The following is a 21,829-nucleotide window of genomic DNA, read 5'->3' as shown; positions in this document are numbered from 1 at the left end:
AAATTCATTAAATATTTTTTCTAATTTATCTTTAATTTGTGTTTTTGAAATTATTTCTCCAGAATGTGTTTGAATGTGATACTCCATTTTTTCTTATTTTATAAAACTTACTTTTCCAGAAATACTAATTTTTGGATATTCAACATCTGTTACAAAATCCATTATTTTTTCCAATATTTCAATAAATTTACTATAATCTTCTTGTTGCGCCTTTAAAAATCTAAATATAGTAGCTGCAGGTCCAATTTTACTATGTAATGTTTCTAAAATTTCAATCGTATCTTTTATTTCTAGTGAATCAATGTAATTTCTAACATTTTCCTTATAAGATTTATTTGAAATAGATTTAGTTTTTTTAATAGAATTTTCTGGTGTCTCAAAATCTATAACATTTTTTTAATGATATGCAGTTTTTTCATGTCGAGATTTGTGAAATTTATCAATGCATTTTTTACAATATGTTTAATAATATTGATTTTTATTACCATCAATTTTCTTCTGTTTTCTTGTTCACTCTCTCCCATTTTAAAGGAAAACAAATTAAAAGTGGCGGCGAGTCGCCGTCTCGCCCTCTGATCTGAAAACGTCATTTTCTCATTACTTTTGTCTTTTATCGAATTAACAGTGATATATTCTTATCTCTGTTCATGTTGTTTTGTTCATGTTGAAATCAAGTAACATTTATTCAGTACACGTGGTTTAGTTCAGTTTCAAAGCTGGATCACATCAGAAACATGGTATAAGTACATATACACATAAGTGCTATAACCAACGGGTACGATTAGTTCTCGCAACTCCCAACGGAACTATGTAAGCACCAAACAAGGTACATCGGTACTTTTTACGTGGTAGCCCTTGTGGATCCACATATCCCGGATATGTGTCGCGCTCCTTCAAAACAGTTGTATGTTATAAACTGATAAGAATTATTTTGGTGAAATCTTTATGCGCTTTCGAGTGCGACATTTAAACCAGCGAGGCAGAAACCCGTTGTCTCGAGATTAGAATATTGAAATACAAAAACAAGTCATGCATGGCCGAGCACTACCGTGTTTTTTGAGTGGCCATTAAGAGGAGTCAAACCTAGACAAGTATCATTGCCTTGTGTACGTACGTATATTGATAAATGAAGATGAAACAATGAAATTGAATTAACGGAGACAGATGTTTCTTCGGTGAAATTGTTGATCTACTTTACTAATTATAAATTTTTCAATATCATAAACATTTTACCGATGCACGCTTGAGTTCGACGTCTCATTTTCAGATTCAGTATTTCTCAAAATCTGTTACTTTCTGGACAATTAGGTTCTCGATTCCTGCTGGTGGTGGTGTTTTGAAAATACAGGAGAACATCATCACAAGAAGACTAATCCGGTGATATTGTGATTCAAATTCAATGTCAAATGGCGGCTGGTTGCAATGGAACAGTCCTCTGTGTCCTTTTTGTTCTGCTCAGTTTGAATGGCAATTCACAAAAACGCTCGAGCAAACATATAGATCTACTAACCTCACGCTGTAGAAATAATTAAAGTCATAGTTCATGTATTAGTAGTCCTTAAGCTGGTTAACACATTTTCTTAGATACGCCATTTACAAATGTCAGACCGTGCCGTTCGGCATCGTTTCATGTAACTGCATAGTGTAAAATAAAAAAAAGCTGGAAACCCGTTATCACTGCTTTGAAGCTATATTTCTGAGTTTAATGAGATAGGATTCACTTTAGATATATAGGTTTTACTTGTTCAGGCTCATACATTGTTCCCAGACCTAAGCACTACGTTTACAGCTTTAAGTAGTCGGATGTGATAGGGCGGCATTTCATGAACGCTTGCTGGTGGGAAAGGAGAAAAGAATAACAAAAATTACTCCTGAAAGATCAATAATCTAATAAATTGATATTTTTTAAAACTTTCAATGGTTGAATATAAATCGAAATTTGTACTTTTGCTTAGGATTAGTCGATAAGAAGAGTAAAACGCGGAACTGGAATTGGCTAATGGTGTTCCACGCCGTGGATGGAACGGCGCATCCCACTCACTTTGGAAATCTTCATCGACGAATAGCAATCAGTTAAAAACCTGATCATTGATTTATATACTCGCAGTTTTATTGAATCTTATTATTAAACATGTGATTTGACCAAGTTGAAATATAAATACATTTTCTTAACGTACGCACGTAGGTACACGACATAGTCAGTCAGTCGGTCAGTTACTGACTGGTTCAGTTTCATAAAGGGATATATCCCAAACCACCATAAGTATATCCCATTATGAAACATCATCACCAACGATTAGGTCACGAAGCACATAATCCGCTGTTACACCTGCGGGTGCAACACGCTCCATTATGGCTACAGGTTCCTGCTTTTTTGCAACCTGCAAATCCATAACCACCTGAAATTCAAGAAGAATTTTTAAGGAAAAACGCTTTTTACCTAAATTGAAGAAATAATTTAATCCCCCCTCACCGGATGAAGGAGTGCGAGGATGATGATGCTTTAGTGACCATTCAGACTAACAATACAAAAGTTGGAGAAATAAATATATATGAGAACAATGCATTGAATTTTGATCTCCGAAATGCAATTAGTATAGTATAGTAGTATTCATCAAATTGATTCGTTCAAAATGTTTACTGATAATTGCAACTTATTCGTATTATTCGGTACTCACCATCTACAATTGATGCGACACTGACCACAATCACAACAATCGCACATGCGCGAGTGAAGGTATAAGCAAGCATTTTCAATGCCTAGAATTTGAATTAACAACATCAACAGTTTGGCATTTTGGGAAATCCCAAATTCTGATTATTCAATAGGTTTCGAAAGGTTCTCAGTGAATAAACCTTCGTCGGGTAATGTACCAGGTTTATGATAATAATGCTTCAGAAAAAAAACAACTGATGATTGATACAGTGCAAAGCAGCGTTTATGAGTTTTCGCATTGCTGGTTTGAATGTTGTATGTAATATGCCCGTCAAAATAACTCATAATTTCGTAACAGTGAGAACAAGTAAAGGCACATTTAGTCGTCCATCAGTTCCAGGAAAAACAAGACAGGTCACTCGTAGTCGTCTGTATCAATCCCAAGAGTAAAAGAGTGCACAATTTTACAATCAATCCCATCAATCCAAAAAGTGGAAAAGGGCACATCTTTACAAGACGAGGCAGATAATTGTAAATAATGCAGTGACACCATATCTCGGACTTCATCTTTATTGCCTGAAAACTACAGTTTTAGATTAATGTACGCATGGAACGAAACCGAACCAAACGTCAGAAATATCCCTGCATTTTCGGCCTTCAAATCTACAGTGAAGAAATTCAACTTTCATACGGTTCTATCACACCGCCTCGGTAATGTCAGTCGCGAAAAGGAAATCCGCCTTAATAGGTTACGCGTTGATCTCTTGCTCAAGTCGCATCAGTTCAATCACAACTTCCTCAATGTCGAGAACTCTTTATGTAGTTACTGCAACCGTGCTACCTCAACTAAACACTTTATGTTCCAATGCCAGCGTCCTGGCCGCCAAGTCAAAATCAACGCTCTCCTCTCAAACCTAGACATAGGTAAACAGAATTACCTTAATTCTCTCACCCTTTCTAATAAAGTAAACTTTTTACTAAATGGTAATTAAATACTCGTACTTTCTGTTTAGATACTAATGCATCCTCGCTTGCCAGGGGTCCGGTATCACTCCCGAACTCGCTTCCACCAGCCCCCTGGCCTCACGAAGCGTGATTTCATTACTGGCGCTGTTGCGCATGACGTCATATATCGATTTGCGAAATACTTCCTTGTTCATTAAAACGTTCGCTGATTGGTCCATTTAACGGGAAAACCAATAGAAGTCGTTTGTTACAAGCGCTGTGATTGGTACGACCGGATTCTGGTCGGCTAGTAACGACTCCAACGACTCGTGTGGTCAAGGGGTTCGGCGAACAGCTTTAGCGTAGTGGGTTCGAATCCCTTGACGGGTGAAGATGATACTTATGTTGAAATGTTATGCCTAGTAGCTACCTTTATTCAGTCTAACTACAAAGACTTCTCCTAATTTTGTAAATGCCAACCTGCACACTCCCCCTGCCCCCTTTTTGGTATAAAAATGTAACTTTATAGTTTATATCCGTCATGTGCATTCTGTTTTCGTTTTTTTTGTAAATTTTGCCTCAAATGTGCATTCGTGCGCGGTGGCAAATCATTTTGTAATGTATATAATTTCATAACGGTGATAAACTTATACTTAAAAAAATAAGATTTCCTGAAAACTACATTTCAATGTAGAATGTACTTTGCATCACGACTTCATTTAATGCTCAATGCATAAATTGCATCAAAAAGCAGTATAGAGGGCCAATAGTCCAGTGGCTCGCAAAACCATAGTGTGAAGTAAAAATTTGTCATATATAGGCTACTAGTACGAAAAAAAACATTTCATTGAAAGTTAAATAAGAAAAATATATCAGAAATGACTTAATTTTGGTCAGTGATAACTGACTTTTTAACGAGAATGAAATCTTCGAAAAATTGATTTTGGGAATTTTTGTCTCAACAAATTAATATTCATAATTCTAATACATTCATGGAATGACATATAAAACAACTCAAACTATGAGTGACCCGGCAAAGTGAGAGCCTGGGTTTCATCGGAGGTTTTTCATTATCATACGGCTCAATTAGGACAGAAGCTCCCAAGTCTATGAAATTTGAGGCCAGTGCTGGTTACTAACGAAATAAAGTTTATCGACTGACATGGTTTTTAATAATTTCACGATAGGATTGCTTTAAGTAGGCAGGCAAGCTTACATATTCACTCAGAATCGTTGTTACGCGCGACCTGCGCCGCGCGTTAGCTTTAGCTGATACATACACGCAGTGAACATGAGAGTACAAGGCGATATTGCCTACGCGACTGTACGCGACTGTTTTCAACGCGAAGCTTATCACTATGTTGCGATTAACAAACTAATACAAATAATCAGGCTCCAAAACGGATCGTTAATGCGAACGTCAATAAAATGACTTCAATTAATGATGATGAAACAATTATTCCAGTCGTGTAAATATATCAGATCAGCTGATCAGTATCATCAGTGAATCAGCCGTGTGGTGAACACGGTAGTTAAATTCCGCAAATTTAAACCAGAATTGATGCAACGGTACCTCATGCACGGGACTTCAAAACTAGATGCATCATTGAACACATCGCACACAAATACTCGTTATATCATACGCCTTGAGTATCAGTATTCGCGCTAGAAATGCTGAATATGAACCTCTTCAATTGTACCGCCATTTTGTTTAGCACCTGCTGATCCACATCATTTGCATATTCAAAGAACGCTATGACGTCATGATGGAGTTCAAACCGGGTCAACACAAATTATATATAACCGAGATTCTGGGGGCGGGGGGGTTTCGTCTTTGAAAGCCCATAACTACCGAACAAAGCATCCGATCTTTACGAGATAAAATTCTTCCGACGCAAATAGCATTGCATTTTCACGTGTTATTTTGGACAATTAAAGATGCTGCATAAAAAAAAACCTGCTCAAATAAATCGAATTTTTGACACTTTTTGGTCGATTTCTCAAAAAATATGAAACCCACGGCTTTCAACTGTGCGCACCATAAAGAAAAACAAATTACGAAATATATTTTTGCTTAATCCGTTCAATTCGCCCATTAGTAGTGAAATTACAGGCTACTGAAATTGCGTTTGAGTGTGCTAAAAAAGCTTTGAGCGTAGTGTATTAAGCATACGAATGATCGATCGGCCAGACCGTTGACATAGGCTCGCTAATGCGAGCCAAATAATTGAAGTATCCAGTTTTGAGAACATAGTTTACATGAGGTTTCTTACTAAGTTGCCGGTCAAAACAGCACCCCGAGATTACGAACTAGATGAGCAGAGATTGGCATTTTAACACCGGCAACATTTTAATGCTAATGGCACGAATCTGGCTGAATGGGTTGGCCTTCAAGAACTTCTCACTCAAGGCAGGATTCGACCTTGGAGAACTGCGGGCCGACTTTGAATCACGAAGAGAAGTGAGTCTGTACTCCTGATAATCGTCTGCGAATTCATGGCGGCACATATGAAGATATAGCTCAGCGAGACGCTGAATATACACCAAAAATACCAAAGACACGGACCCCTGAGGGACGCCATACCACAACTGCTCCGACGACGAGTAAACACCATTTATAACAACACTCTGACGCCAACCGGTCAGGAATGACCCAAACCACTGAAATTGCTGCCGTTCGTGTACAAGTACATTCATTTTGTTTCTCGTATCGTATTGTATCGTTCTTGCAAACCAATTAGAATGTTCATTGAAGCACGAAACTAGGGTAGGAAATGAAGTTGATAGACAGTAACATCAAATATAAAATCTAAAAATGTGCCGGCAACCGTATTGTGGCTGGGCCACCGCCGAAGAAATAAATTCCATGATTTAATTTTTCAGAATTTCAAATATGGTATAGAATTGACTAGAATGGTTCACTGCTGCCACTTCACCCTAATGCTTGTTTAGACCCGAAGATAAACAGAATATCGAGGCTACGTCATCAAGGCTGCGGCTCTGCTTTCCACAGAAGTTTTTAATTGAATTGGTCGAGTAGTAACCGCTCAGTAATACAAATCTTTCGGAATTCAAAAAATCGAGTAACTGATGAAAGATTGTACATTCCAGCGAAGTAATTCGTATATCATTTGATAGACCTCAATAGCTGAGATATTCTACCGTCGGATGCTTTTTATCGTTTGCGTATGTATATCTCAAATATTAGCTGAGATGTGATGTTTTACAAAGATGGTATCGTTCGACAAAATTTGTGTTACCTAAACTGTTTTTGTTAAGTGAGCGTTTGCATGTTTAATTGTAAATTGTTTCATTGACTATCAACGTTTGCTTATGAATAATTAAGATTTGGATATTTCATTACTGAGCTTACCTTAGTCGCTTCTTACAACGTATTAAATTTTCGAAATTAAATTATCTCGTTTTTTTCGTACCAGAATAGTCGACGAATTCATAGAATATATTGCGCCTGATATTTTATACATGTACGCTTCAAATACATGTTGAAATCTTATCAATGATTGCACAACTAAATAATGATTGACACTTAAATCGATGTTTTATGAAGTTTTCAATGCATTTCAAATAGTTTTCGTTCTAAAAGTTCGGTCGATTTCTGCCCTAAAAGCGCCCTTTATCCAACATACCAAGTGGTATAAAATAGCTAAAATCGCGGAGAGAATTCTATACTTGGCCCCTGGAGCCCAAATTTTTAAACGAAGAAAGGTATGATTCTAGCAAACTTTACCTGTGCATAATGCCGAACTACATATCCATTGAAAGGCGATGCAACGTCTTGATAACGAGGGCTAACGCCAGAAATCGATGATTTATGTTTAATCAATTGAATCGTTGGTTTAAAAGCCCGAGACGAGATATGTTCAAATGGGGCTCATTTTTCAATTAAGATGGTAGATTACTCAGTTATTTGGAACGTTTGATTATTATCTGATAACATCGTTCATGGATGTGGGCAGCTATATTGTTGTTTGTTGGCCCCTGAAAGCTATAGGAATAACAGCTCAGCGCAGGGTTAAAATTCGACCATTATGATTTCAGGGGTTGAATTGACCCCGTAACCAGCTCCACACTGAGTTTAGTTTGACCATTGTGAGTTTACAAAATCCATATTCATAGTTCCATATATGAATATTCAATATGGATCTTGATTGGATCTAGCGTAGAATGATTATTCTTCAGTCTGTCTATCATTGTGTCTGTCATGTACTGCATGATGATTCAACAGTTTTAGTAATTAGATCCTCAAGTACAACAGGTGACTGGTGTACGTGTACTTGCTCGACGATTCACGATGATAATTCACAGCGTAGAAACTTCAAAAACCAGATCCTTAAGGGCAACAGGTGACTGGTATACGTATATTTGCTCATCGATTCATGATGATTATTCAACGAGTAGAAATTTCGAAAAACCAGATCCTTAAGAGCAACAGATGACTGGTATACACGTATTTGCTCATCGATTCATGATGATAATTCGAGCTAGAAACTTCAGTAACCAGAATCTTCGTGCAACAAGGTGACTAAATTTCCGCTGAAATCTATTCAATGGTGAATAATATTGTTTAACCACTTCTCACTAATCATGTCAGCTAGATGGTACGAGATATTTATTTATTCAATGTGCCTGAAAGAAATTTCAACATGATCTCAGTAAGATGATTCGTAGCCATTGTCACGCAGTACTAGCGTGTATTATGTAACGTGTTATATTTCACCGATCACAGTTTCACGGGTGATCAACCATGTATATTATTGTGTATATAAACCTTTTCCTGCAATAAAGTGGGGTTCAGTTTTTCGTTTGTATCTAGCTGTGTTGGAGTTATTTTTCTGCCTTTGGAGGATCTACAGTCCCAGGTCATTTTCCGTATGACATTTTGGTCCCTCGAGCCGAGGAAATAGAAACAGCAAGATGGACGAAGAAGATAAGAAAAAATTATACAACACGAGGAAAGGACATCGGAGTCACCTAACGAAATTATTTACGAGAGGAAGAGACGCGGTATCTCAGGAGCAAAGCGTGCAAGGTATGTCCGTCGTATCGATGATAAAGGAAAAAATTCAAATGATGACCGATTTAGATTCAAACTTATTAGAATTTTATTCGAAAGAAAAAGAAATTTGCGACTTTATCGCCGAGTCTGAAGATTATTTGTCGGAACGAAAAATTGATTTGTCAGTGTTGGAGCATTCCGTACAAGCTCTTACGATTAATGTTCCTTCAAACCGTGATTTTACAACTCGTCCGAAAAGATTAACGCTCGAAAAATTAAAATTGCCGACATTCTCAGGAAACCTCCTAGAATGGAAGTCATTCTGGGACTTATTTTGCGCAACAGTTGACGAGCAGTCGGATCTCTCGGGTATCGAAAAATTTAGTCATTTGATTACTCATTTGACAGGAGAAGCCAAAGAATGTCTTGAGGGCCTCCCGTTAACCGATGTGAATTATTTCGTTGCAAAAAAGTTATTGTGCGACCGATTCGGGCAAGCTCATAAAATCGCTGAGGTCTATATGACATCCTTGTTGAGTTTACCGGCACCCCGCTATGATCTAAAATCGTTAAGGTCATTTTACGATAAGTTAGAGAAATACATCAGGAGTTTAGATTCGATAGGGAAGCCTACTTCAAATTATGGCGCCATGTTAGTTCCGGTTCTGCGAACGAAATTACCATATGAAGTAAATTTGAGTATTTCTAAAGAGCATGGCAATAAAGACTGGGACCTCGACTCGTTGCGTACGGCTATAAAGAATGAAGTGTTAACTCTCGAGGCGTGTAACACTTTGAGTTGTTCGAATTCAACTCAAGCCAAAAGTTCAACCGTGACGTCGTTGATTTCGACCGTAGATCGCGTGAATTATAATAGACCGGTTAAACAACAACTACACCGTCCCAACAATTCGAACCGCGGTAAATGCGCGTATTGTTATTCTTCAAATCATTACGCGAACCAGTGCGAGATCATAACTGACCCTGAAATTCGCTTCAGTATGATCAGAAATGCGAATTTATGTTATAGTTGTTTAGGGAAACACCGTTCTCGAGATTGTGGTTCTCAACAGCGGTGTAAATCGTGCGGCGGCAAACATCATTCGAGTTTGTGCAGTGCTTCTTTTTTCAGGCGATCTCAACCTAAGGGTGTGCGTGCACATTTGGTCAGTTGTGAGCGTAGCGTTGATGGTACTGCGCCTACACCTCAGTTAGTACCCGCGGCTCGCAATCCCACACCACAACAGCAGTCAACAATGAGTTTAATAAATGAATCCAATTCTTACGCAAAATCAGAAACGTCTATAGAAAATGTTAACATTTCAGTAGCCGTTAATACGGTTCAAACGATTCCAGTTCATTTAAAAACTGCTGTTGGTAGGGTAACGGGACCCGAGGAACATACCTTCGCCAACATCCTTTTCGATGATGGATCGCAAAGATCATTTGTTACGGAAGAGTTAGCAAATCTTCTAAAATTAAAGATTATCAAAAATGCAGATTTGAATTTGTGTACTTTTGGGGCAACTTCGACTACGAACAGGAAGGTCGATATTGTAGAGATTAACATAATATGTACAGATGGATCTACTTTAAAAGTCGAAGCAATAGTTGTACCGGCCATAACAAAACCATTACTTGTGCCTTCTGATATTGAAACAATTAATGAATTTAAAGGTCTTCAATTTGCACAACCCATACATTACGCTTCAGATCACATCGACATTTCTGTATTAATCGGAAGTGATTATTACTACAATTTTATTGAGACTGAAGGCACAATACGGTCGAGCGATGGTCCAGTAGCGGTTCCAACTAAACTCGGTTATGTTATAACTGGGCCTAGGAAAAATGGTAGTTCTAGTAATGTTAGCATGTTACATGTAGTATCGGAGCCTGATTCTTATAATCTTGGCCGATTCTGGTCGTTAGATATTTTAGGTATCACGCCTCCAGTCGACGAAACTTCCAATTTTTTAGAGGAATATCTAAATAGTTCTATTTCTAAAGAAGGAGGTATCTATCAGGCAAAACTCCCGTGGAGAGTGGGTTATGGTCCTTTACCATCAAATTACTCGGTAGCATACGGCCGTACAAGATCACTCGCTCGGCGCCTGTTTCAATCTTCGTTGTTAGAGAGTTATGACGGGATAATCAAATATCAATTAGAACGCGACTTCATTGAGAAGGTGGCCTACCCTGATCCTATTGATGATTTAGGGAAAATTCATTATATTCCGCATCACGCTGTATTTCGAGAGTCTAGTACTACACCTATCCGCATAGTATTTGACTGTAGTTGTCGTTCTTCCAAAAACTCATTAAGTTTGAATGATTGTTTGGAGTCAGGGCCTTGCCTTCTCAATGAACTCACTTCTATTCTCATACGATTTCGATTATTTGATTGCGCAGTAACCACTGATATCGAAAAAGCGTTTTTGCACGTTGGTTTAGATAAATCGGATCGAGATTCTACGCGTTTTCTCTGGCTTAGTGATTCGAAAGACACTGAAAGTACATTTGAGGTTTATCGCTTTAAGAGAGTCCTTTTCGGTGCGAAATGTTCGCCGTTTATGCTAAATAGTACAATTATATATCATCTTAGAAACAGTTTCAAAGGTAAATTTACGAATAACCTTTTACGAGATATATATGTCGACAATATTAGTACAAGCGTAAACTCTGTGTCAGATGTAATTCAGTTCTATAAAGAAGCGAGATCACTCAAAGAAAATGCCAATTTCAATTTTCGATGCTGGGCATCGAATAGTTCGCAGCTACGTGAGCTTGCAAAACACGACGGTGTACTTGAACCTTCTCGTATTGTAAAGAATCTTGGTCTCATGTGGGACACTGATAGAGATTTGATCGCATATCCAAAGCACGCGGTAATAGACGAGTCTCCTATCACAAAACGTGTTATTTTGAGAAGGACCGCCAAAATATATGATCCTCTTGGGTTTTTGACTCCCGTCACTCTTCCATCAAAATTACTTCTTCAAGATTTATGGAAGCAGTCATACGGATGGGATGATTTGTTACCTAAGGATATTTGTTCTCAATGGTTCTCTATTAATGAAAACCTGTGCCGAGCTTTGGATATGACATTTCAGAGAAAGTATTTCTCAGATCCGAATTTGCGAACTACTGATTTAGAACTACACATATTTGGTGATAGTTCGACTCGCGCGTATGGAGCAGTGGCGTACCTTAAATCTGGTAGTCAGTCTAGTTTGATAATGTCAAAATCTCGTGTCGCTCCAGTTAAAGAATTGACCATCCCTAAGTTAGAATTGATGGCAGCTACGGTTGCAGCCAGGTTGTCTGATCACATTCAACGTTCAATTAATCCAACCATTGGTTCTAATTCGCCTATAAAATCCTTTCACTGGACTGACAGTCAGATTGTATTGGGTTGGTTAAATTCAGGAAAGAAACAGACACAATTTGTGAATAACCGGGTATCCGAGATTAGAAAATTAACTTCTTTAAACAGTTGGTTTTACTGTCCAGGTAACGTTAACCCTGCAGACCTGTTAACTCGCGGTGTGCATTACAATGAGTTAACAGCTGATCTATGGTTAAAAGGGCCAGCTTGGTTGACCAATGGGAGTCCTCTACCTGAACAGCCTAGCACAATTTCAATCAATTACGTAGTGGCTCAAAATTCCGATCCAATTCGTAAGAAGGAAAGTTCAATTTTTACTTTTCAATTGGGAGAAGTTATAGATTATAGTCAATTCACGTCATACTCAGAGTTGGTAAATGTCATGGCTCTGGCTTTACGCTTTATTCATAACCTTAAATCAATAAAAGAGGATCGAAATCACGGACCACTATCGTCATCAGAAATCGTGAATGCTGAAAAATTGATAATCAAATATTTTCAGTCCGCTTTGTGTGCCGAGATAATTCAGGACTTGACGAGTGGCACAAAGAGAAAGAAATTATCTGTAGTTAATCAACTACAATTATACATAGACGACGAGGGCATTATTAGGTGCAAAGGTCGTCTCCAGAATGCTGATATGAGTTTTGATTCTAAACACCCGATATTCGTACCAAAATCGTGTATGTTATCTAGTTTGATTATCAATGATGCTCATCTGCAGGTCATGCATTTCGGTGTAAGTGCAACTGTGTGTAAGATACGAGAAAATTTTTGGATCCCTCAGATACGCCAAGCAGTCAAGTCTCAGGTCAGAAAATGCGTTACATGTCGCAAAGTTTCTGGTAAACCCTTTACGTTACCAGATCCACCTCCACTTCCTGGGTATAGAGTTTCTAGATATCCACCGTTTTACTACTGTGGACTGGATTATTGCGGACCATTCGTTTTAAAAAATGGCAGCAATTGTTATATTGCATTATTCACATGCACTGTAACCAGAGCAGTCCATTGTGAGGTTGTAGTTAGTAACTCTACAGACGAATTTATAAGATGTTTCCGTAGGTTCACTGCTCGTCGCTCCGTGCCAAGGATGCTTATCTCTGATAATGCTAGTACCTTTATCGGAGCCAACTCCGAATTGAAGAAGATATTTGAAGCTTTGAGTTCAACGAATTTCCTTTCAAAGCGACGCATTGATTGGCATTTTATGACAAAAAGAAGCCCTTGGCACGGAGGATTCTACGAGCGATTAATCGGTTTGACAAAGTCTGCTCTGAAAAAGTGTTTAGGAAGGGCAAAAGTAACTCTAGATGAATTTTCGACATTAATCACAGAAATTGAGTGTACGATTAATGACAGACCCTTAGTCAGGGAAACATCAGATATCAATGACATTAATGTATTAACTCCATCTCATTTAGTTTGTGGAAGGAAAATTAATTCATTGCCTCATCCTGAGTTTGATATCAATGATCCTGATTATTCCAATTTGTCAGAATCCGAGTTGCAGAATCGATATAAATTCCTGGTTACACTTCAAGATAAATTTTGGGATAAGTGGCATAAAGAGTACCTGGTAAATTTGAGAGAATCTCATAAATCTGTTGGCGATAATTATCAAAATATCAAACCGGGAATGCTAGTTTTAATACATGACGCACATGTTCCACGTTTACGATGGAAATTAGCTATAATTACTAAGATTTTGCGCGGGGAGGATGACCTCATTCGGTCAGTAGAGTTAAAAACTGCCAATGGTTTCACTAACCGTCCAATTTCTAAACTAGTTTATCTAGAAGTAAATGTTCCAGTTGAATCCATTCCAGTGCAAAATTCAATTTCAACTGATGAGAAAACTCAAACTCCTCGTCCCCCTACTCGTGCATCGGCAATAGTTGCCAAAGATAGAATTTCGAAGCAATTAAAAGTTTTGGAAGATCAAGATACAGATAATGCTTAAATTAGTCTCAGTTCTATTAAGATTATATTACAATTACATGTAAATAGTTTGATTGTTAAATCAATTGTTCATTATAATAATATGTAAATTGTTTGTAATTTCGTACATTGAGATATTTGTTATACGAACTTCTATTTCTATTTTGTATGATTCTATGTACGATTTATCTTTAAACTTATCTGCTGTGGTGGGAGTGTCACGCAGTACTAGCGTGTATTATGTAACGTGTTATATTTCACCGATCACAGTTTCACGGGTGATCAACCATGTATATTATTGTGTATATAAACCTTTTCCTGCAATAAAGTGGGGTTCAGTTTTTCGTTTGTATCTAGCTGTGTTGGAGTTATTTTTCTGCCTTTGGAGGATCTACAGTCCCAGGTCATTTTCCGTATGACAGCCATTTCTTTGAACTAAGGTGATGCAACGTCTTGGTTCCAGATTTTATCATGAAACCAATAATAGAGACTGGTAAAGACGGGCTTGTCTTTAATCAAAAGATCATCGTGTTACAGCAAGGCTGGTTTTCACGAGCGGTTTCCAGCTAACCTTTAACTGCGACTTTTTCCTGCTACGTGAAAACGCACCAATCAACAACAATAACGAATATACATGGTCACCCGGACAACCGAATTTTAATACCATGTCAAGTTCGTTTTTGCTAGGGCGCAAAACGAATATCATGGAGCAAAAACGAAAAGTCATAGAGCAAAAACGAATATTTTCGTTTTTGCGCAGTAGCAAAAACGAAGTTTTCGTTTTTGCTCTATAGGTTTCGTTTTGCGTTTTTCTATAATCGAAGTCGTGTAAAAATTAATTCATTTGGTCCTTTATCAGCCAACATGCTTATTGGTTCAGTCCACATAACCTTTTATATGGATCGAGTCTCTGAAAAACTGCCACCCTCGTCTCCTTGTAGAATATAAACAAAGGGAATAGTTGGAGAAAATGCTAGGCAAGTACAGAGGGTTCGAATCCTTTCTACTTATTCAACTTATCTATAATTTATCATAGATAAGTAAAATAGACCTTAATAAGCGATATCGCTTATTGATGTCTTTCCTTGTGTCCGCGGCGACCTTGCAGCTGGCGTGCGGTTACCCGGTTCCGCCCTCATTGTCGCTGGAACCCAGCCAACCTCGAAGTCATGTGGCACGCGTGACAAATCACGTGTACCCGGGCTTTTGTTCTTGCCAATGAGAGCGTGGCGGGGACAACCGCGGGCTATAAAAGGAGGCAGCGCGCGAGTTTGGATAACAAAAACCGTTCACTCGGGCTGTCCGTGCAAGAAAAGATTAGATAAAGATCAAACAACGTAATTAAACGCTAATTCGAGCATCAGTTCCGCTTACCAGCTAATCAAAATGTAAGAACCCTCCCGTCTGCGCGAAGGCACGAACGAACGAACGAACGAACGAACGAACGAACGAACGAACGAACGAACGAACGAACGAACGAACGAACGCTTTACTTTTCATAATTTACAGCATAGTGTACAAAAGCATAATACAAAATACATTAAAATAGACTAGGAGGGGTCTGTAGAAACTAAGAAATAGTATATATAAAACAGGTCCCTTAAAAGAGAAAAGTGAAGAAGAAAAAAGAGATATGCAATAAAGAAAATAAACACGCTTACAGCCAACCCTCAACACACAAAATGCACTCATAATCTATGATAACTGCTTGATTAAGATGTAATCATTTGATAAGCCAGTTGTTTTCTGTAATACTTCAATAACTATAACTTCTGTTTTAAGGATAACTATCGTAATCGAGCGCTTGGCTGTTTTCTATAATTTCTCAGAAACAGTTTTGAATTTTTCCAGTTTTTTAGATTGTCAATGATGTTATTGCAAAGTAAAGGGCCGGATATTTTTACTGAAAATTTTCTTCTTTGACTATTGTAAGATAGTGTTTGTAAATCTTGACGTCGACGCGTATGCACAGGGGTTTGGCGATGGGCTTGGATTTTATTCCGGGTTGTTGATAATTTCGCGGGAATGGCGCAAAATATGAACTGCGAATAAATTCAAAATATCATGGAAATACCTTGTGTTTATATTGTTTATTTATCCGCTATAAAGTTCCGATAAACAATTGTTCGTTAAGAATCATTATCAGACGGTCGTCACGCTTTACCGGTACTATATCAAATCACAAGGGATGAAACGCAGTTCAAGTCGTGCCAGCCAGAAACGACCAATTGTTTATCGGAACTTTATAGCGGATAAATAAACAATATAAACACAATGTATTTCCATGATATTTTGAATTTATTCGCAGTTCATATTTAGCGCCATTCTCGCGAGATTATCAACAACCCGGAAATAAAATCCAAGCCCATCGCCAAACCCCTGTGGTATTATGACTGTGGATTTGAAAATTTTGGCTCCAATGATTTTCGAATGATTTCAGTAATTCAGAGTGGACGAATTTGTATGAGTACCTAGCCGAAGTTTATTAATATCTTTGAGCTTGAGGATATTAAACTGTTTGAATATAGGGTCAGTGTGTGCCAAATAATAGGAATTAGAAATGCTTATAACACTTTTTTGCAATACATTTAATGGCTGTAATTTATTTTCGAAATTTCGTCCCCGAACTACATTATAATACTGCAGGCAAGAATCGATAAGCGATAGATAAAGGGTACGAAGTGAACTTACTGGGAGCCTGTTATACCAATGTTTCGAGAAATATTTTTTCGACTGATTTTATTTGATCGTACCAGGTAAATAAGAATGCCAAGAAAATTTGTGACATTGGCTTATTTCTCTATGTTATTAATTAGTATTCCCAAGTTATGTTTCAAGAGATAACTGAACACTAAATGATGTCTTCTTTACATTAATAACAACAGGTATACAATTTTAATTCAATATTTACAGTAGTACTAATCCGTCTAAATTGTTGTCACTATAAAAAGCATGCGTGTCATCATTAAACAATATGAGGTTAAACAGATAGGAAAATTTAATACAGTCATTTACATATAATAAAAATCTGAGGGATCTAAGTGATCCTTGGGGTACTCCAGTTTTAAACGGTACACATTGAAGATTTATAATTTTCAGTGAATTTGAAGGAATTGTTTTCTATTCTTCAAATAGTTTTCAAACCAGTTGTTCGAGACGCCTCTTATTAGCGCGGATATTTTCATAGCTGAATTACTCGTCCCAGGCGAGAGGAGGACGAGCGGACCCGTACGTACCCACCAACGGTGAGACACGAAGAGATAGGGGTGGCCCCGAGCGGATCCGGGCCGTAAGTTGGGTAGAGGCGGAGCAGGTGTTGCCTTGTCCCCCGCGAAATCCACATATTACGAAGAAGCAACTTGGGGTACCGTGCCCGCTACGGAATCCGTTACAGTAGAGACCATGAACCAGTCTCTTTTGACACCGAGTCTCGGTGAAGTTAGGCCTGTATTCGATATTGTCGGAGTCACCCGGTACTCATCACTTGTGATTCACGTTCGTGGTCGTTGTGGGCCGGTCGTTGTCGGTCATTATTTTCAATCTTAATTTTATCAAAATCATTATTATTTCATCCGTTGATAGCAAATTTTGATTACACACTCGTATACATGAACATCGATAATATATCAATAACACAATAAAGATTGAGCAAATTGAATTGAATTGGGAAACCCGGAAGTATTTTCGGGAGTCATCAATAAAGCGGATTGATTGATTGATTGAGAGCTCATGTGATGTTTGCCGTGGTGGTTTTTATGAGGATTCTGGAGAAGATATTCGCTGATTCATTGTCCGAATTGAGATAACCTTCAGATCAACACCGATCCCTTGCTGAACCGGTTTGATTCGACGGGACGCGAGATGGTAAGCCTAGCTAGATAGAATAGAAAGCCACTCCGTCGATCAATCATTTTTTATCGACCTTTTCTATACTTTTACTTACACACTTGACGACTTGTTCTGAAGTCTTAATTCATTCAACTTTGCAGTGTTTAGGGCAAATATAATTCAAGTTTTGATTTGCAAGATGTCATTGATTTTGATTCCCTGCCCAGTTGGACTCCTGGGGGCCCCCATCAAGCTAAAAAATCGTAAGTGATAGCTACTACTAGCTACTACCATGAGATGGACGTATGGCATAGTGTCTATTTATTTTTGATTGTCCACGATCTTTTTGTGATATTATGCTTAATTTTGGGTGTGCATACCTCAAATAGGTCTTAATCGAATCAGTAGAGTTGTGCAGTCCAGAAAAATCATCGTTTTTATATCCATTTTGTACCGAGTGGAAGGATTGATGAATATTCTCGAAAGTTGAGCTTTAAATCGGCGAGAAAGACCACCATTTGGTTCCAGTTTGTTCACTTCTTTATGCAAATGAGCAGTGTGTTCCATGTGATCTGGGTAAGTTTATTTTTTATGGGGAGAGTACGTTGCTCGCACGTGTTTCACTACGTGGGTAGGCCCCTACGGCCGTAATGGTTGCGCTATCATAGGCCTAAATCATTGCCAAACCACATTGTTTTGATACCTTTGACAAAGCCATCTTTATTCACTAAAACGGCTTTCTAGAGTAATATTGTGAGTCGTTGATTGGTCTCTTGGCGATAAGAAGCTGCTACATCCCCATGGTATAATTGACGCATCCTCGCCTCATTGCGCATGTGTGCAATGCCTCATTTCCATAAAGAAATAAGCAACAACGAACAAAATGGCGGTCTTTCTCGCCGATTTAAACCTCAATTTTCGAGAATATTCATCAATCCTTCTAAACAGTCCAAAATGGATATAAAAACGATGATTTATCTGGACTGCACAGCTCTACTGATTCGATTAAGACCTATTTGAGGTATGCACACTCAAAATTAAGCGAAATATCCCAAAAAGACTGTGGACAATCAAAAATAAATAGACTTTAGGCCTAGCCTATATAGAGGGTCATCCTTATTACCGAGATGACGTATTTTACCGAGATGAACCGAGATGAAATGAAATATAGCATATTTATTTATTCCTTATCGATTCATTTTCATTTATCAGGGATAGTTTACTTGGCATATGCTTATGATATGCTGTTCGGAGACATTGCTATGATGTTTGTCACGACCACGGGGGCTTGTTAACTGGCTTGGATCTTATTTCCGGTTTGTTGATAATCTCACGATAATGGCGCTAATGCAGGCGTCAATGAATGACCTAAACCTACCTTTATATCACCTACGGCAATAGTAGAAACATATTTACTGACGGTATTTCATTGCCGCCGGTAAGGGGACCAACCAGCAGCAGTGGTTGTGTAACCAACAGCAAATGTTGCCGCAATTAATTTCGAGGCCTGCAACCAGTCTAATACACATATGGATTGAGATGATGTCATCTTTCATCCGATTGAATAATAGCAATCAGAATATGGGTTCGTTGAGAGTCCGACATTTATTCGCCGTTTGTTCAATTTCATTAATATTCCGTCAGCACGGAGATACATCATTGATACGGAAGTTCAAAAATCCGTTTCTTTAGGCAGTCTATTAAAAAACGATAATGAATTGATTCATGTACGACAGGCAAATAGCATCGTATGGACATCGTATTGATCGTATGTCTGTCGAATGCCTCACCAGGGGGGTTCAGGTCATTAATAAACATCTGCATAAACATGAAATGCAAATAAATTCAAAATATCACGGAAATACCTAGTGTTGATATTGTTTATTTATCCGCTATAAAATTCCAATAAACAATTGGTCGTTAAGGATCATTATCAAGCGGTCGCAACGCCTTACTATATATAAATAACAAGGGATGAAACGCCTTAGCTTTTGCGTGTGACCGTATTGATGCAGCGGAAACCACTGTACTCCTTATAGAATTAGTAGCCATTGTGCTGTCAAGTATAGCCTCTAGTATATCTCTTTCTTTTTGTATCGATTCTGTCTTTTTCAGTTCTTAGTAAAGAAATGTAATATTGGAAATGTGTAGGCCTAATAGGTTTCGAGGATGGTCTGACCAATATGAACATTTGTTGTTGATAATGATGATAATTTCTTATTTAGCGCAGTTTCTTGACAACAAGTCATGAAATTTGACTAATCGTATCATGGAATTGGGCCAAAAAATGTCATAGAAAGTCCTGGAACCAGATCCCTCATTGAGGCTATGAACCCCGGGTCCTTCAGGTTACTGTATTTAGAACTTGTAAAAATTGCCTTGAAAATGCATTCACGATGTCTCTGAATTCGGATGAGCAATTGCCATAAAAACGCAGTATAGTAGACCTAAAATGTGTTTTTTTGGAAATATGATCTGAATCGTCAATTTTTAATGAGTCTGAAACAATTTATTGCCATAAGCCTAAACATTTTCGGGATCGTAGGCCCTCATCAGGTGAAATAGAACTATTTTAATATGGCTCTTTTATTCTAAACATATTTAGATAATTTTTTTGTTATTTTGAACACTTGTTTGTAATTAGCTTAGAATTTAGCACTGGTAATTGTGATAACCCATAATATGTATCTGTAGTTTTATTCATTTCGTATACTTGCATTTCACCTGATGAGGTGATATCAAGGTTCTTCCAGATCAGGTAATCCAAAATTAATAATTTACCTGATCCTTCACCAAAGATTCCCTGGTTAAATCCTACGGTGCGTTCAGACGACGTTCTTTAGACCAGTCTTAATTTGGCCCGTGCCAATTGGACCAAGCCTTCACAATTGAAACAGAAAAATTACTAACTAAAAGAGCGAACCAGGCTGTTTCCCAATTTTGGAATGGACTAATTCTTTTTGTGTGCGTGTGTGAACAGAAACTGGTCCCAGAGCCATTCTTGATTGTACTCTGTACTATGATTTCAATTGATAGGGCCTACGTGTCACCAATTTGTCATCAAGCTGATTAATATTAGTTTTCAGATCATATAATTTCTATATTACCTAGGCAATAATGAATATGCTAACGGTTCATCATTTATGTTAAAATCTGTCTATAGCATGAATGTGTGGCTCGACGATTAGCTGTTTCAATTGTTTAGATAATGTTCTACAATTTACCATAGATTGATGTTAAAAGATATAACATGATAACTGCAAAATTTTAAGAATAATAACAGCCAGGGTCTCTGAAATCCATCATTTAGATATGAATCTCGGGTTAAAGCAGTCATGGCGACGTCTTGCTTGTCACAAAGGAGAGTCATAACTCTCCGTAGCCAATTTAGCTATGCCTATATGAATGCTCACCGATTTGGTCTATTCCAAGTTTGGACCAGTCTAACTAGTTTTAATGTGATTTGCGGCTCTAAGATATCTACATCCTCAGTGGAGCCTGTTTCTTGTGCCACTCCAAATTCACGATTAACCTTTCCCCTGATTTTCAGTCATCTAACTAAGATTTCTGATTTCATTTACCTTGGGCAATGATTTAGGTTGACATAGGCCTATGACCTGTATGCATTATTTACTTGTCAATCACTATATCATTGACTACGTGCGCAATGGCCCAATGAAAAATTACCAATATCGCAAATTTCCATGTGTTAGATTAAACCTCTGCCTTGTTCGAGATAAGCAAAAGGACAAATGATCAATGTTCTGAAATAGGAATGTTCCTGAGAATTCGAATTTTTTGTCTTCTTTTTCTTGCTGGTGACGAGTGGCACAAGGAACCTCGTGATAAGAAACAGCCCCTACTTAGGATATCTTATAATCTAATGAGGGAATTAGAATTTTTGGTATCTTGTTCTTGCTGTTGACAAGTGGCACAAAATTAGAAAATCTTGATAAGAAACAGCCCGCACTGAGGATATCTATTTGAATTTTTGGTGTTCTGTTGTTTTTGCTGGTGAACGGGAGGCACAAGGAACCTCTTGATAAGAAACAGC

The 21,829-nt window shown here is 37.9% G+C and overlaps 2 protein-coding genes across 2 annotated transcripts in view; both read left to right on the top strand.

The window, feature by feature from the left end:
• The first annotated feature begins 8,536 nt into the window (after window positions 1–8,536).
• On the top strand, window positions 8,537–13,969 carry LOC141910302 (uncharacterized). The gene has a single exon (XM_074801035.1). It carries the CDS (start codon window positions 8,537–8,539, stop codon window positions 13,967–13,969), a length of 5,433 nt encoding a protein of 1,810 aa, XP_074657136.1.
• Window positions 13,970–17,664: 3,695 nt separating this feature from the next.
• LOC141909599 (ras-related protein Rab-32-like) overlaps window positions 17,665–21,829 on the top strand; it is a 31,079-nt gene continuing 26,914 nt past the window's right edge. The window contains exon 1 of the mRNA XM_074800097.1: window positions 17,665–17,811. Coding sequence (XP_074656198.1) covers window positions 17,809–17,811 — 3 coding nt within the window. The 5' untranslated portion in view covers window positions 17,665–17,808. The remainder of the gene's footprint in view (window positions 17,812–21,829) is intronic.

This window comes from Tubulanus polymorphus, chromosome 8 (assembly GCF_964204645.1).
Source record: "Tubulanus polymorphus chromosome 8, tnTubPoly1.2, whole genome shotgun sequence".
In the NCBI taxonomy this organism is placed as follows: Eukaryota; Metazoa; Nemertea; class Palaeonemertea; order Tubulaniformes; family Tubulanidae; genus Tubulanus; species Tubulanus polymorphus.
Note: the sequence above shows the minus strand (reverse complement) of the source record. Positions and strands in the feature narration are given on the sequence as shown.